This window comes from Thamnophis elegans, chromosome 3, assembly GCF_009769535.1.
Source record: "Thamnophis elegans isolate rThaEle1 chromosome 3, rThaEle1.pri, whole genome shotgun sequence".
NCBI classification, from domain to species: domain Eukaryota; kingdom Metazoa; phylum Chordata; class Lepidosauria; order Squamata; family Colubridae; genus Thamnophis; species Thamnophis elegans.
In genome coordinates this window covers 27,714,882-27,729,444 of record NC_045543.1, presented here as the reverse complement: position 1 = coordinate 27,729,444, position 14,563 = coordinate 27,714,882, and the positions used below count along the sequence as shown (strand labels likewise).

The following is a 14,563-nucleotide window of genomic DNA, read 5'->3' as shown; positions in this document are numbered from 1 at the left end:
AAGTTCCTCCTGATTCAATAACCTCCTTAAAGTTTAACCACAGGTTGACAATGGAGAATAAGTCTACCTGCTCTTGTGCGACAACATTTTAGCTATTTCAAGGTTGACATAATATATTTTCTTTAAGATTAAAACATAGCTAGATGCTTTAACCTTTCCTCATAGGTGTTTAGTTCATTGTCTCAGCAACTCTGAACTTGCTCCCATTTGTCACTGTTCTTCTTGAACTATGAACTTCTTGAACACTGAATTTCTTGAACTATTGAACCTGGGAAGATGGGTCTGTGGTTAAGTAAATTAAATCTAGTGCAAAAATTGAAGGGGGGAGAAATACAATTAAGATACTAACTTTTTATGCTGTAACAAAATACCTACCCCCAAACTAAGAAATAATTTTATTGTAACATACCCATTTTGAGGTCCTCCATCATTGACTACATTTAAGTGGGCCAACTGTCTCTTTAAGTGAAATTTGTAACTTGCATTAATTCTTAAAAATAACATCTAAAAGATAATACAAAAGTTAAGAGTAAGAAATTATTCTTCTGAAGAATCCATAACTAGCACAAAAACTAAGTCACTATATCAATTTGTAGTTTCAGCAGCAAACATTCTTGTTTCTAGAGAAAAGTCTACTGCAATGGAAACTGAGAAAGATGATGATTCATGTTCTTAGGAAAGGGAAAGGAAATAATTAGGAAATCACAGAGCAATAATCAGTTGTGCAAATAGCCTGACACTGAACAAGTGATTAAAACATGTAATTTGATAAAAATCTGTTTTGGGTTTATATTATTTGTATTTAATAGAGAAAAAATGTGAACCTTTTACCGAATTTCAGCTTGCCTGTCAGGGTTACTTTTGAGGTGAAATAATGTTCTCAGGAGGTAAGTTTTTGTGGTTACTATCTAAATACATCCATCTCTTATCTCTACAGTAATTTTATAATTCTGACTTTCTGCTCACCGGCTTTTTCTCCCTTTTCCCCCCTTTTTCTTGTTCTCTCAACAATTGTGTATCTTCACTGTTCCTCACTCAACCTAAGACCAGACACACCTGATGAAGTGAACAGTGATCCAGAAAGGTTTAAAATTAATAGTAGCACAAGATGCTTATTTTTTGTTCTTACAAAGAGATTAATGGAACTGCATTATAATTGTGCAGTGTATCTGCAGTCTATGAATCTAGGAATGTGATTGCTTTAAAGAACTGCAGTCCTATATTCATGTTTCTGCTTGCTCAAATCTGATCTTTTTGGAATCAAATCTGAAACATTGCATCTACTCAATTTCTAGTAATCTACTCTTTCTATTTAGACAAACAAGTTTGCCAAAGATCAGATATAGCAGCATGAGAATAGGTTTAAATACTTTATGTGCTACCAGAAGAAATGTTTTGTCACTATTCACACACACACATGAGCTATAGCAATAGCACTAGCACTTAGACTTATATACTGCTTCACAGTGCTTTACAGCCCTCTCTAAACGGTTTACAGAGTCAGCATGTTGTCCCCAACAATCTGTGTCCTCATTTTACTGACTTTGGATGGATGCAAGGCTAAGTCAACCTCAAGCCTGATGAGATTCAAACTGCCAAATTGTAGGCAGGAGGCGGTCAGCAGAAGTAGCCTTCAGTACTGCATTCTAACCACTGCGCCACACAGCTATAATATATCAACTTAATTAAAATTAATAATTAATTTACTTCTTTCATGGTATGAATGAATCATCTACCAGCATGCAGAGAGTAATAAAATAGATGTTTTAAAGTAAGATATTAAGCTTAGATAAGGGAACCCCAAAAGACTATATTTGGAAAAAGCAGAAAAAAAAGATCAACCCCTTTTTTCTTCCCATCATATAGTTTCATAACTGAAGGTTTTCTTGGTTTGTTCAGATTAGACAAAGCACTTCCCATTTTGATTTCCTCTTTTACTGTTACATGAATTATGTATCATCCAACAGTCAAATACAGTATTTAAAATGTCATTAATATTGTGTACTATGACCCTATTTTACATCTCTTAAACATTTGGGAGAACATTTATGACAGTTCCTCAGCAGCAAAGGGCTCACCTGTGTTTGCTCCTCAGGAAGCAGGTCATATATTGCTTCATGCATCTTTGCCATCTGCTTACAAATATTCCTGAAGCACATAGAAGGTACCGGAGCTTTCACTTCATACTGAAAATACAAACGGGGGGGGGGGGGGAGGTGTGTGTGTGTCAGTCACTGAACTTCTCTTCTGGATTTTGACTAGCAACTTATTTGTGAGAGGAAAAGATTGGAATAGAATCATTATAGTAATTTCTCCATTCACCTCACTCTGTGAATCTGTTTTCCTTTGTGCAGGCTCCTATGCAAAAACAGTGCTACATTGCTGAGGTTTGGGCCACTTGAACTCTTACTATGAGTTAGAGTTGCTGTGCCATTACTCTATGAGGGATAAAAGCAGAGATTATAATTCTAAGGGATGGCATCAGTGCACTACATCCTACACATGTCTTTTACATGAGAACAGTGTAATCAGAATAGCCTGTAAATTGTAGGCATGAGTGATGCTCCAAGGAAGCTGGTATTGTGGCTGCCATTATTCCACAAATATTGAAAGAACTGGTTTATCTTTTCTGTTTTAGGTGGGAAATATATAGGTTATGTCTATCATAGAATAACTATCTTATTGGCATGAAGTAATATTACAAGGATAATTAATTTTTAATATAGTATTAAAATAATTTTTAAAATAGTATCTCCTGGCACATGTCATTGAGAATGCCAAAAGAAAAGAGAAGGAAAAATACAACTCAAGTATCAGTTTAAGTTCTAAGCAAAATGAGAAACTTAATACAAATTAAGCAATATCATCCCACCCTCAGATTATTTACCTTGGAAAGCAATTTGTCAAACAAGGTATCCATTATGGCTACAAGTTTAGTGGAAATTTCTGCTATGTGGTCATGGTAATCCTGGAATAAAAACATGATCATTATTCATATTATCTAAGACTTTGTCCTTGTGATAAATATCTATAAAACACAAAATAAAACTAAAGATGATTTCTTTGTGCCCCCACTGGTTTTTTATTCACTTTAACTGCAGTTTGGAAAAAGCAAAAAACAATTCTTAAGCTATTATAGAAGGTATATGAAACTGCCTTTTCCTCAAATGCTTAGCTGTTTTTTTTCACATTTTAAACAAATGAGATAAATGATTGCTCATCCAAGCACTCTACTTTTGATGGAGGATTGTTAACATCTGGGAATCTTTTCTCACGTCCAACAAATCTGGATGAAAGTGAACAAGCCTGTTTCTTATTAAATCCTTGAATGGCTATAGAAGTCCATCCAAGGAGAACAACATATTGTCTCATTTGCAACAGGGTATAATGACCTGTAAGATTTGGGTGTTCAAAAGAACAACTCTGACCTGGAAAAATTGACATTGCTGTCTACTTTTTTAGGAAGCACATAACATACTTTGAGGAGCCAAATGCTCCTTTTTTGGTTTGTATTTAGAACATTTAAGTCAGAAAGTAATTAGAAAAATACCTTGGTAATATGGTCAAAATGCCTAAGCATGCTGAACTGTTTGGGCTGCAGGCGAGCTTCAAAGTGAGCCCTGATAACAGGAATGTAGTATACTATAAGTTGTAGGCAGCGTGATGAAAGAGCTAAAAATTGAAGAAACAAAAGGAAAATCACAAGAGAAGAATTTCATTTTATACTTATGGATGTTTTTCAATGCCAGCTGTACCAGTAGTCTTGGTTAACAAACACTCATTCAGCAACTGTTCAAACTTAACCAGTGCTGAACAAGTAGTACTTCAATCTGTCCTTCAGGTTCTGGCCCTCATGGCACCCCTGTGGTCACATGATCATAATCCAAGCATTCAGCAGCTGACCTGGGTTTTCAACCATCAAAGTATCTCGCAGTCATGGGATCGTGATTTGCAACCTTCCCCGCTAGCTTCCAACAAGCCAAGTCAATGGGGAAGTAGGAAATCATGGTCATGTGACATCCTGACTCAACATCCCTGGTGACATTAACCAGGGACTGCCAGAATTGCTGTCACTAAGCAGCATGGTCACATCATGTGTCATGTCTTATGATCACTTACTCTCTTACCCCCAAAATAAGACCTCCTTGGATAATAAGCCCAAAATAATAAGGCTTTTGAATGCATGCACCTCCCCTGAAAATAAGCCCTCTCTGAAAATATTGCAACACAGCAGCAGTCATGAGGTAACCACGCTTGCTGCATCCTACACCTCAAAAATAATAAGACCTCCCCAAAAATAAGGCCAAGTGATTATTTTGGAAGTCAAAAGAAAATAAGACCCTGTCTTATTTTGGGGGAAACACGGTAGTGCTAGAAATTCTGGTCTCAATTATCATAGCTAAGTAAGGACTACCTGTAGGACTTGTTCATTGTCTGCATTAAAGAATATCATTTTAATTAGAGAACAGCATTGAAGGAAAAGATTTAGACAGAAGGAACCATATTTTACAGACTGAATCTTATAATTACTTTTCTAAGGCCAAATTATAATATTCAAACACAAATTCATAAGAAAACATTAGATTAAGTCAAAATTTAAACTATGGCTCTTTTTCTTGAAACAAACAAACCTAAGGAGAATTCACAGAACCACAGAATGTTTTAAAGCCACAGCCATACCTAAATTCTTGGTAGTTATTGTTTTCAAGCCAACTACTTGTAAAGCACCTGCTCCAAGTACTAACTGACAACTTCTTGAGTTGAAATACTGTATGAGAAAGATAGAGGAATAAACAATTATTTAAAAAGTACATGCAATGTACTTAAAATTCAGTAATCCGATAGCACTTCTATGGTATGCTAGTGCATATGTTATTAAAAGGCATACACTTTCATGAACTGCAATTCACCTCATCAGATGCCTGGTAGCACTTTTTTAAATTAAAAAGTATAAGCTTATTACGAAATACTGATGAAATACTGTTTCTTCCAGTGTTTTTAATCTTACCATTTAGATTCATTAAACAACTGTATGAAAGCAATGTTAAAAAAACCCTGCAAGTACAGTCCATGTATTGAAAAAAGACTGGAAGCAGTTGTACCTTCAGTAAATCAGACAAGCGAGTGAGCATATCAGTCACTATGGAGGGAATATTATCCACACACTGGCAGTATTCAAGGATGATTCTAATTAATAGCAACACTGTCCTGTAAGGTAAAGAATTGAAGATGCCATTACAAATCATAGTACATACTGGAATCATATGAAAATTAACAACTTTGTCAGTGAAACAGTTAGTCAACAAAAATGGCACTTTGCAAAGAGTGTTAGCAGACAACATACTGAAAGAATTAAAGCAACTGCACCCTTTGAAAGACCTACACAACTGCTTCGAAGACAGACTTGGCTTTAATGCAGCTGCTTTAATGCTACGAGAAGGAATGTTTTGCCAGTTTCAAATTTACTTTTCCATTATAGAGGATCCTTAATGGATTTCACATCACTACCAATTAATGTCATGTGGATACTTTTTCTGCTAATAACCTGTTTCTTCTCTTTTTTGTCATATTTATTTTATTTTAATCCTCGTTATATATGTAGGGCCTTTTTAAAACTGTATAGTCACTAATTATCCTCCCTCCCAATGGTATTGCAATTTTTAAATATTCAATATTTGGAAAAAATGAAAAGGGTGTAGATTTGTTTTTAATAAACATAGATTGACTGAGTAAACAAATTTTACTTGCCACTTTCAAATTTGAAATGTCATTGGAAGCAATTCATTCATCACTGATGGAGAAGTATATTCAGTGATCATTGAAAATTATTTATTTTAATAACAGAAAATTGTGATTTTCTGCTTCAGAAGAGCCAAATACATATTTACAGAGGAAAGCAGATTCAATAAACCATACTGTTATAATCACTAAAGTACATGTGGCATCACATTATGAAGCTTATGTGTATCAATTAGCAAATATGTTAAAAAGAGTCTAGTAAAAGCATAACATTGCTCATTCATTTTAATACTCACAGGTATTAAGAAATTATTTACTTAAAGATTTACCTCCTCTCATATTTATGTAACAGAAAGAGGGCATTTACTTCAAAAGCCATTTTAAATATGCCCTGTCAAAATAAGTAAAGTAGATGCTATGAGAGAAAAGGCTTTTCAATCAATGGTGCCTCAATTGTGTAATAATTCCGTTCTATAGAAATTGTTAACACTAGTAAGAAATTATTTATTTTCCAAAATGATAAAAACAGTTTTAAGTTTTGTTTAAGATCTTTCATGTTTTAGCTTTGTTATTTTAAGTTTCCATTTTTGCTGTTTTTAAAAATTTGCATGATAAATCTTTGCAAAGTTCATATCTGTTTGATATTAGTGTTTGAGTGTTTATAATTTGTTAATTATCCAAAAAGAACATTAATTGGCCTTATTTGAATTATCTTAATACATACTTATATACATTTTCAGTTTATTCAATTCCTTTTTTTTGTGTTGTAATAAATCTTGATACATTATGCTATTTCAATACAATGATATTTATATAATATACTTACACATTCTTGACACTGTATCATTTAGATAACTTAGAATATTGGAAATAAACAAAAGAAGTAAATATTCTACCAGTATTAGCTACAGAAATGTGTTCAGTTTATTAATTAACAAATTCATATTAGAGGACCATTCATTTATGGTGCTAAATGCCATAATAACCCCTTATATTAATTTATAAGATATATTATAAATATCTTATACATATTTCTTAATAAAATGTCATCCCATTGTTGCATATTGGATATACTATGCTATTGCTATATAATCAGGTGAAATAAGATTCATCACTGTGAAATCAAGAAACAACCTGCAGCTTCATATAGGTGTTAAAAAGGAGGGAAAAGGATCAATCCCTGCAGCACTCTCTATGTTAGAAGTCTCTAGGTCAAGTTCTCTTCCCCACTAAGACATGCTGGAACCATCTACTGAGGAAGGACTGGAACCACACAGAACACTTCCCATCTCAACCTCCTGATGCAGACCAATAACATGGTACTATTCTACTTATTAGAGGCTTAATAAGACTGATAGGTGGGTGGGTGGGAAAGACACTTCACCCATCCAGTTCATGACAAAGATTGTCCAAGTGAGCAATGCTGTTTCTATCCCTGACTGAAAATGATCCAGATAATCCATTTCTTCTGCTGCAGAGTTTATCCACTACCATCTCTACAATTTTCCTCAAAAAGTGGAGACTGGAGTCCAGGCATTTATATTTCCCCGCACTTCTGGATTCAGAGATGGTATTTCCTGAACTGAATGCACCACTGCCTCTTTCAAGGCTGATAGAGACTTCCCCTCTGGGAATGAGGAATTGACAATTTGCTGGATAAAAGTCGTCACACATATACCACTTTCTATACAAGCCAGACGATATAAATTTCCAACCAGAACAGAGATAGTGACATAATTGTTACTGAAGATAATGAGAATAGACATCAAAATAAGTCCCATGTACCAGTTACTACCAAAGACTCTGTGCAATAGCAACCAAGACTATAGCAAACACAAGCAACTTTATCGGCAGAATGCTGCATAAACCAGTGACAGTGGCCCAGAAGAAGATCACAAAAAAATGCCTCTTGCACAGAATGCAATTCATCATCCTGTACAAGGCCACTGGATGACAGCCATCCAAGCAGTAAAATAGAGGAGAATGCAGTGTAGGCCTGATCATGGTACCTATCTATCCTTCCACATTTTTCTCCACCAATATCTAGGCATTGTTGTAGTACATCTCCAAAGGGGTCTCCGTAAACAAATATGCCACAAAGGATCAAAGAGACTACTCAAAGCGAATAACACCCAGGGCTCGTTAGTAGATGTTCACCAGCCACTAAACAGAATAACCCATCAGAGAACCATGAAATTTTCAAACACCTTTTGGAATTCAACTTCACTGATTAGGTGCCTAGAGCAGACTATATGAATCAGTGCTATACCTATTAAATATTTTAATATTTTAATATTACTTTATATTAAAAATAGATCATATCAGGATATTTTGAATCAGAATTATTCAAAATAAGTTATGAAGGAAAGGGAAAGTTTATCTTACCCAACTACAGCATATTTTTGTCCATCAACAATAAGAAAATCAGTTGGCTTTCTTTCTTCAGGTGCTATAAACAAAAAGAAAAAAAACCAATGGCAAAATGTGGAATGCTCTAAATGTTAAATCAATCTCATTAAACTACAGTCTTCAACCTATGACTATAAGTGAGCCTGGGATTTTGGTCATGAGTCATCACAGTTGTTAAGTGATATACCCATGTGACTACTTCTCTCAACGACCACACTGCCGGTTCTCCCTATTGCTGGCTTCTTGGGAGGCCAGGAGGGTAGGAAGAGGCCAAGAGGGGAGGAAGAGGGCCTATGGGGTGGTGGTCCTAGCTGGCTGAGGCGTTCTAGCCTACAATGGAAGGAAGTGGAGTTTCTACAGCAGTCCTACAGTTTTAAGAGTGGGAGCGCTGCCAAGCACCAAAATTTTGATCATGTGATCAGTAGGGCACCCCAGTAATCAGAACTTCAGGCAGGGTCATGTCCCTTCATTCAGCACCAGTGGTGGGTTGCCAATTTTTCTATTACAGGTTTGGGTACGTGTGATGCTTCTGCGCATGCGGGTGGAGCCTCCTGCAACTGCTAATTTTGGTTTGCCTGATCCATGCTGAACCGGGAGCAACCCACCTCTGTTCAGCACCATTTAATTTCAGACAGTCACTGTACACTTGTAATTCGAGGGCTACCTATAATAGATTCTCATCTATTTAAGCACTAGCCCAGTAGGTCTCTAACTCCATAGGCACAGCTACTTTTCTTTATCCATGCAATAAGAGAAACAAAGCAAGCTGCTGCATTATAGTGTTTACAGCATCTTGAAGCAGCAAATCTTAGGTTTCACTTTCCTCTTATTATGAAAAGGATATGTTTAGTGAATAAGGCAAGTGGAAACAAGGCACTCCCTATTTCCTGAAAAAACCTCAGAAGCCACATCCAAGGAGTACAGCTTGCAGGTTACATGAAGACATTTCAGATTTACTTTTAATTTCATTTCTCAGTAAGTGCATGCTGCTTTAGATTCAGTTCAGAAGACGCATTTCGGAACCAGTGGATATGCAAATTTAACCCCTATCTGTGACTCATTAAAACAGCTATGTTTACTACTAAGCTTTAATGAGTGCCAGAGGTAAGCGTTATCCTTATCAAATTGGTCTTTCTCTTCGGGAACTGAAGAACTTGGTTATAATGATTTTGCCTGTCAAAGATTTGCCAAAGTACATTCACATGCAACAGTAAAATAATCTAGAGCAACGATGGCGAACCTTTTTTGGCTTGCGTGCCGTAAGTGGGGGAAGCACAGGGGGCGTCGTGTGTGGGCGTGCCACACCCATAATGCAATGCAAGACCCCCCCAGTGCACATGCACACACTACACCCATTTTTTGCATGCTTTTTTTGCCATCCCCAGGTTCCAGAGGCTTTATAGAAGCCTGGGGAGGGCGAAAAGAGGCTCCTCCGCACCCCAGAAGCCCTCCGGAGGCTTCATGGACCTTCAGGAGGCTTCCCTTCAGGGAAGCCTCCAGAGCAGTCAAAACGACCCTCTGAGCAAAGCGGAAGTCATTTCCAGTTTGTTTGGAGGGTCGTTTTGAGCGCTCCGGAGGCTTCAGGGACCTTCAGGAGGCTTCTCTGAAGCCTTCGGAGCAGTCAAAACAATCCTCCGACCAAACCAGAGCTACGTTCCCGAACTTCCAGTTTGCCCATAGGGCCGTTTTTTTGAGCTCCAGAGGCTTCAGGGAAGCTCATGAAGCCTGCAGAGGGCTTCCATGAGGGCGGGGGAGGCTCTTTTCGCCCGCCCCAGGCTACTATAAAGCCTCTGGAGCCTGGGGAGGGCAAAAAAAGGCTTTAAAAAAGGGTGAACTCAGCTGGCCAGTGCACGCATGTGCGCTTGCCAGCTGATAGGACAGCGCCTCCCGTGCCCTGACAAATGGCTCCGCATGCCACCTGTAGCACGCGTGCCATAGGTTTGCCATGACTGATCTAGAGTCTACTGAGAGAAAACTCACCTCCTGCTTTTTTCTCTGGTAAAGCAATTTTGCCATCTGATATAGAATCAACAAGATCCTGAAACTCTGCAGGAACATCAGCTTGCTTCCAGCGTTCATTATCAAGCAGAAGACTATTTACATATAAAAAGAAAATGGGGTTTAAAGGGGAAAAAACTTGTCTCTTGCATCCATGTTCATTTGAAATGCAACATTAGGAATGTTCTAACTAAGGAGCAAGATGCAGCATAAATTTATGTAGATTTTTATCTTAATTTTTTATTTTAAAAAATCCTTTTGGTGTTTATAATATTAAGTATTATTTCTTACCCCATGTGTAAAAAATGAATATACTATTTTGAAAATGAGTTTACTGTTTTTAAGTTTTTCTTTTGCTTTATTGCTCCTCTATTAACTTTGAAACCAAAGTTTGGATAAACACTCATGAAAACCTCATATGAAACAGTGACCCAGAGTTGAATTGCTGGGGAATGGAAGCCATCTATTCCTTTGTTAGCTCAAGTCAAGCCTTTTCTACCACTGCAGTTCAGCCACTGCAGGCTTGATTTTCCCACTTATCAGTTTTTTCATGGCATCTGATGCTAAGATGTTGACTTATCTCAAAATCTCGAGATGTACACTGATAACCTGGAATATTTTTTCCACTTTCTTTACAAGTCTTTGGCCATGAGAAGTATGTGTCAGAAAAATGGAGGGAGATGATTAAGGAGGCTAAGGTAGAAGGATAATATAGGCAAAAAGCTTAGAGTGAAACTAAGGTAGAGTGTACATAGCTATAAGGATCGATAATTAAAAGGGACCATGTTGGAGACTGAGTTGATCTTTGAATGGCATTTATTTCTCCAATCCCAAGAGAACCTGGAAAATCAGTGTATGCAAGAGAATTAGAAGGGAAGGAATAATGAATTGTGAAGATGTGGAAGGGAGAAAAGTATTTTTGACAATTTTTGATCTACCATATCCTTTCTGAAATCCACAGCGGTGCTCTACTTACAGAAACCTAAAAACTGACTTAAAATTAGCTATCATTTTATTGATTTAATATGGATTCAATATGCTTCTTAGGCTCAGAGGTAAGTAATTCAGGTGGAATGCAGTGAATTTCAACTCCATTTTTTACTGTTCAGAGTGCAATAAGGGCTATGTAACAAACATACAAATACCTCAGTTTAGTCTTTCTTTCCTCATGGAATCTATTTACAAATCTATTAGCTTGGCTTTGAAGTGCGCCCCGCAATGACATACTCTTTCTACCACATATCTGTTCTGTATCCAAGATGAATGTTTCCATTAATCGTGAAAGAGCAACAAATTCTGTAGAATTCAGTTTCTCCAGGAATCCATCCTAAAGGGAGAAGAAAAGCTGATGCAATAGCACTCTACTTATTTTCATTTTTCCAACCCTATACAGGTAGTCCTCGACTTATAACTGTTCATTTAATGACTGTTCAAAGTTATAATGATGCTGAAAAAAATTACTTATAAACCATTTTTCACACCCTATGACCATTGCAGCATCACCATGGTCATGTGTCAGAAGGTCTCAAAGGACGATCACATGATCTTGGGACACAGCAATGGTCGTAAGTTTGAACCAGTTGCCAAACATCTGGATTTTGATCACATGATCGTGGGGATGCCTCAAAGGTCATGAGTGTGAAAAATGGTCATAAATCACTTTTTTCAGTGCCATTGTAACTTTGAAAGGTCACTTTTTTCAGGGCTGTTGTAATTTTGAACGGTCACTAAATGAACTGTTGTAAGTTGAGGATTGCTTGTACTTCTATTGCGGAATTATCCCAAAGTGATCTGGTTAAAACTGCAAGAAGGAAAAAAAAACTATTTGAAAATTTCTTCCTGGTTACATATAGGTTACCTGCACCAAACTTACTTTTGCTCTAGCCATAAGAAACTTGACAGAGCGATCATGGCAAATATCAGAGGCACTATAAAGTAGCTCCCGGATGTTATTTGCTAATCTGCCCAGTTCCAGTTCTGATAATTTTATATCTTCACCAATCCTGAAAGTAATAAGAAGAAGTTGTTTACAAAAATATGTGATATAATCCAGTGGCTACTATTTTGTTTAGAAAAGAAAATGGAACCACCTACTGCTGCATATATGCTGATTACACTGTGTTTTGAGATCAAGATCTTTGAACTAGAGAGAAATTTAATGATACCTTTCTACTCACTGAAATGTTTAATTTGGATTTGCATTTATTTTACTATAACCAGAACTAAGAACTTGTTATAGTAGAGAAAAACAGTATAATAGAAGTAGTATTATCTCTAGAAGTGTTTACCACATCAGTTCTCCAAAAGCAACAAAAATAATTCAGTGCAACAATTTATTACATAACATGACAGGGATAATCAGTTTTAGAGTAAATGCTTATACTATAGTTATTCTCAAGCAAAGATCATTTCATTAGCATATTACAGGCACCAATGAAGATGGAATAGAAAGGGATCATCTAGAAATCTCATAGAAAGACTGGAGAATGGGCATGGAATAAATATATCAGAACAAAGCTTCTCAACAGGTCAAAACACATAAACAGATAAAAAATATCAGTAAGACTCTTCCATTGCAATTAAAACATGTGGAAGCAATATTTGTTCTTCTTTCATCCACAGACAACAAACCAACAGAAGCATAGCTGGAAGCAAAAGTCACACAGAATTCTAAGTTTTTCATGCACCAACAGGATGGGCAAGCTGTTCGTTTTAGACAATTCTACACCACATTTGGAAATAATACTGGAAAATGTGACAATTTGCTATTATTTTATGCAGAGTTACCAAGTTAAACACTTAAAATTTTCTGAAACAATTGGTGTTAAAAACCAGGGCTACGAATTCTAGTTTCTTTCTTCAGAGAATGCTTAAAATAGAGTCAAATCTCATATCTGAGTTTTGGAAATTATGTTTGCTAAGTTCAATTTTTTAGAACTTTTATGAATGTTCACATTTGTATAGCTGGAACTAATCATGCCTGCCATTTGGATCAGATTCTAAGTTAAAGATTTTTGCTACATACATGATCTCAATTCCACCTAGTGTTACACTGGACGAAGTCTGCTCCTTGCTAGATGAGGAATCAGTGGTACATTCAGCTTCAGACACAGAATCGCTACTGCTGGGCTGACTGTCTGGGTAAAGGTTTCTCTGGGAGACAGAATCAGCTACTGTGGATGGAAGGTCTCCTTCACTGAAGGCATCACTTATGAACATGCCTTCATGAGTCAGATAGGCCACTTCTGTGTCTATGGAACTCTTCTTTGCAGAATTGGTCTGCACAGAAATATCACCCACTTCCTTGCTCCTTTGGTTCTTGTCAAGAACCATGAGAACCATGCTTCTGATGACGTTTAGTGTTCCCTAAAGAAAATATAGTATCCGTTAAAATGCTGTATTCCTTGAAAAATACATCCTTTAGCAAAATATGCCAGCTTGATAACACATTAAATTCTTCTCAAACAATAAAATCATTAAAAGTATTCAAAATTCACAATTATCTAACATATATTCTGTCTGAAAAGTTACTTAATGCAACATTTGTGGTTTTATAAATATGAACTGCACTAAAAAAAAACAAGTGTCAGCATTTTGGCAAATAACAATAGTTTCTTACCCCACCCCCAATGGTCTTAAAAATTTCAACTGGACTCCAGTGTCTTAAATCTTTTAAATCTGAATGAGAGATCAAGGAAGATTTTCTGTTTGTGTAAATCTGAGCAAAAAGAGAAATGCCTCCTCATAACTCCAATTACACAAATATTTCTTCTCATGCTCCTGTTTATACACTTTTATACTCAACATCGGATAAAATGTTGGTGTAAGTGCTGGAACGTATGTCTATCTTTTCTTTTCTAACCATGTTTCTATGTCATAAAAATAGTTTTCCTCTGCCAGTTGTATCGGACTCTAGAGGGTGATGCTCATCTCCTATTTACAGCTGAAGAACCAGCATTGTCCAAAGACACTTCTGTGATCATGTGGCCAGCATGCCTATATGCCTATATATCTATTTATCCCCCCTTCCCTTGTCTATTGTAAGCCGCCCGGAGTCCTTCGGGAGTGGGGGGCATACAAGACAAATAAACTAAACTAAACTAAACTGAAGATGCATGAAATGCCTTCTCATCAAAGTGGTACCTATTTATCTACTTGCATTTATGTGCTTTCAGACTGATAGGTTGGCAGAAGCTGGGGCAAGTAACGGAAGCTCACTTTGTCATGCAGTATTTAGATCTCAAACTACCAACCTTCTGGTCAACAAGTCCAGTGTTTTAATTGCTTGGCCACTGAGCCCCTTAGGTGGAGGTAAATTGGGAATGTTATCATTAAGAATGGTAAATGTATTTTTTTACTAAACTCCCCAAGTGAGAGAATAAATAATAATAATTCCCAACGATATTTAATCTAAGAA

The 14,563-nt window shown here is 36.6% G+C and overlaps 1 protein-coding gene across 1 annotated transcript in view; it reads right to left on the bottom strand.

The window, feature by feature from the left end:
• VPS54 (VPS54 subunit of GARP complex) overlaps nucleotides 1–14,563 on the bottom strand; it is a 40,678-nt gene that overhangs the window by 3,027 nt on the left and 23,088 nt on the right. The window contains exons 13-23 of the mRNA XM_032213450.1: nucleotides 13,172–13,512; nucleotides 12,020–12,149; nucleotides 11,292–11,473; nucleotides 10,129–10,241; nucleotides 8,125–8,188; nucleotides 5,103–5,208; nucleotides 4,681–4,768; nucleotides 3,551–3,672; nucleotides 2,888–2,968; nucleotides 2,079–2,186; nucleotides 410–504 (exon numbers count right to left, since the gene is read on the bottom strand). Of these exons, the coding sequence (XP_032069341.1) occupies nucleotides 410–504; nucleotides 2,079–2,186; nucleotides 2,888–2,968; nucleotides 3,551–3,672; nucleotides 4,681–4,768; nucleotides 5,103–5,208; nucleotides 8,125–8,188; nucleotides 10,129–10,241; nucleotides 11,292–11,473; nucleotides 12,020–12,149; nucleotides 13,172–13,512 (1,430 nt within the window). The remainder of the gene's footprint in view (nucleotides 1–409; nucleotides 505–2,078; nucleotides 2,187–2,887; nucleotides 2,969–3,550; nucleotides 3,673–4,680; nucleotides 4,769–5,102; nucleotides 5,209–8,124; nucleotides 8,189–10,128; nucleotides 10,242–11,291; nucleotides 11,474–12,019; nucleotides 12,150–13,171; nucleotides 13,513–14,563) is intronic.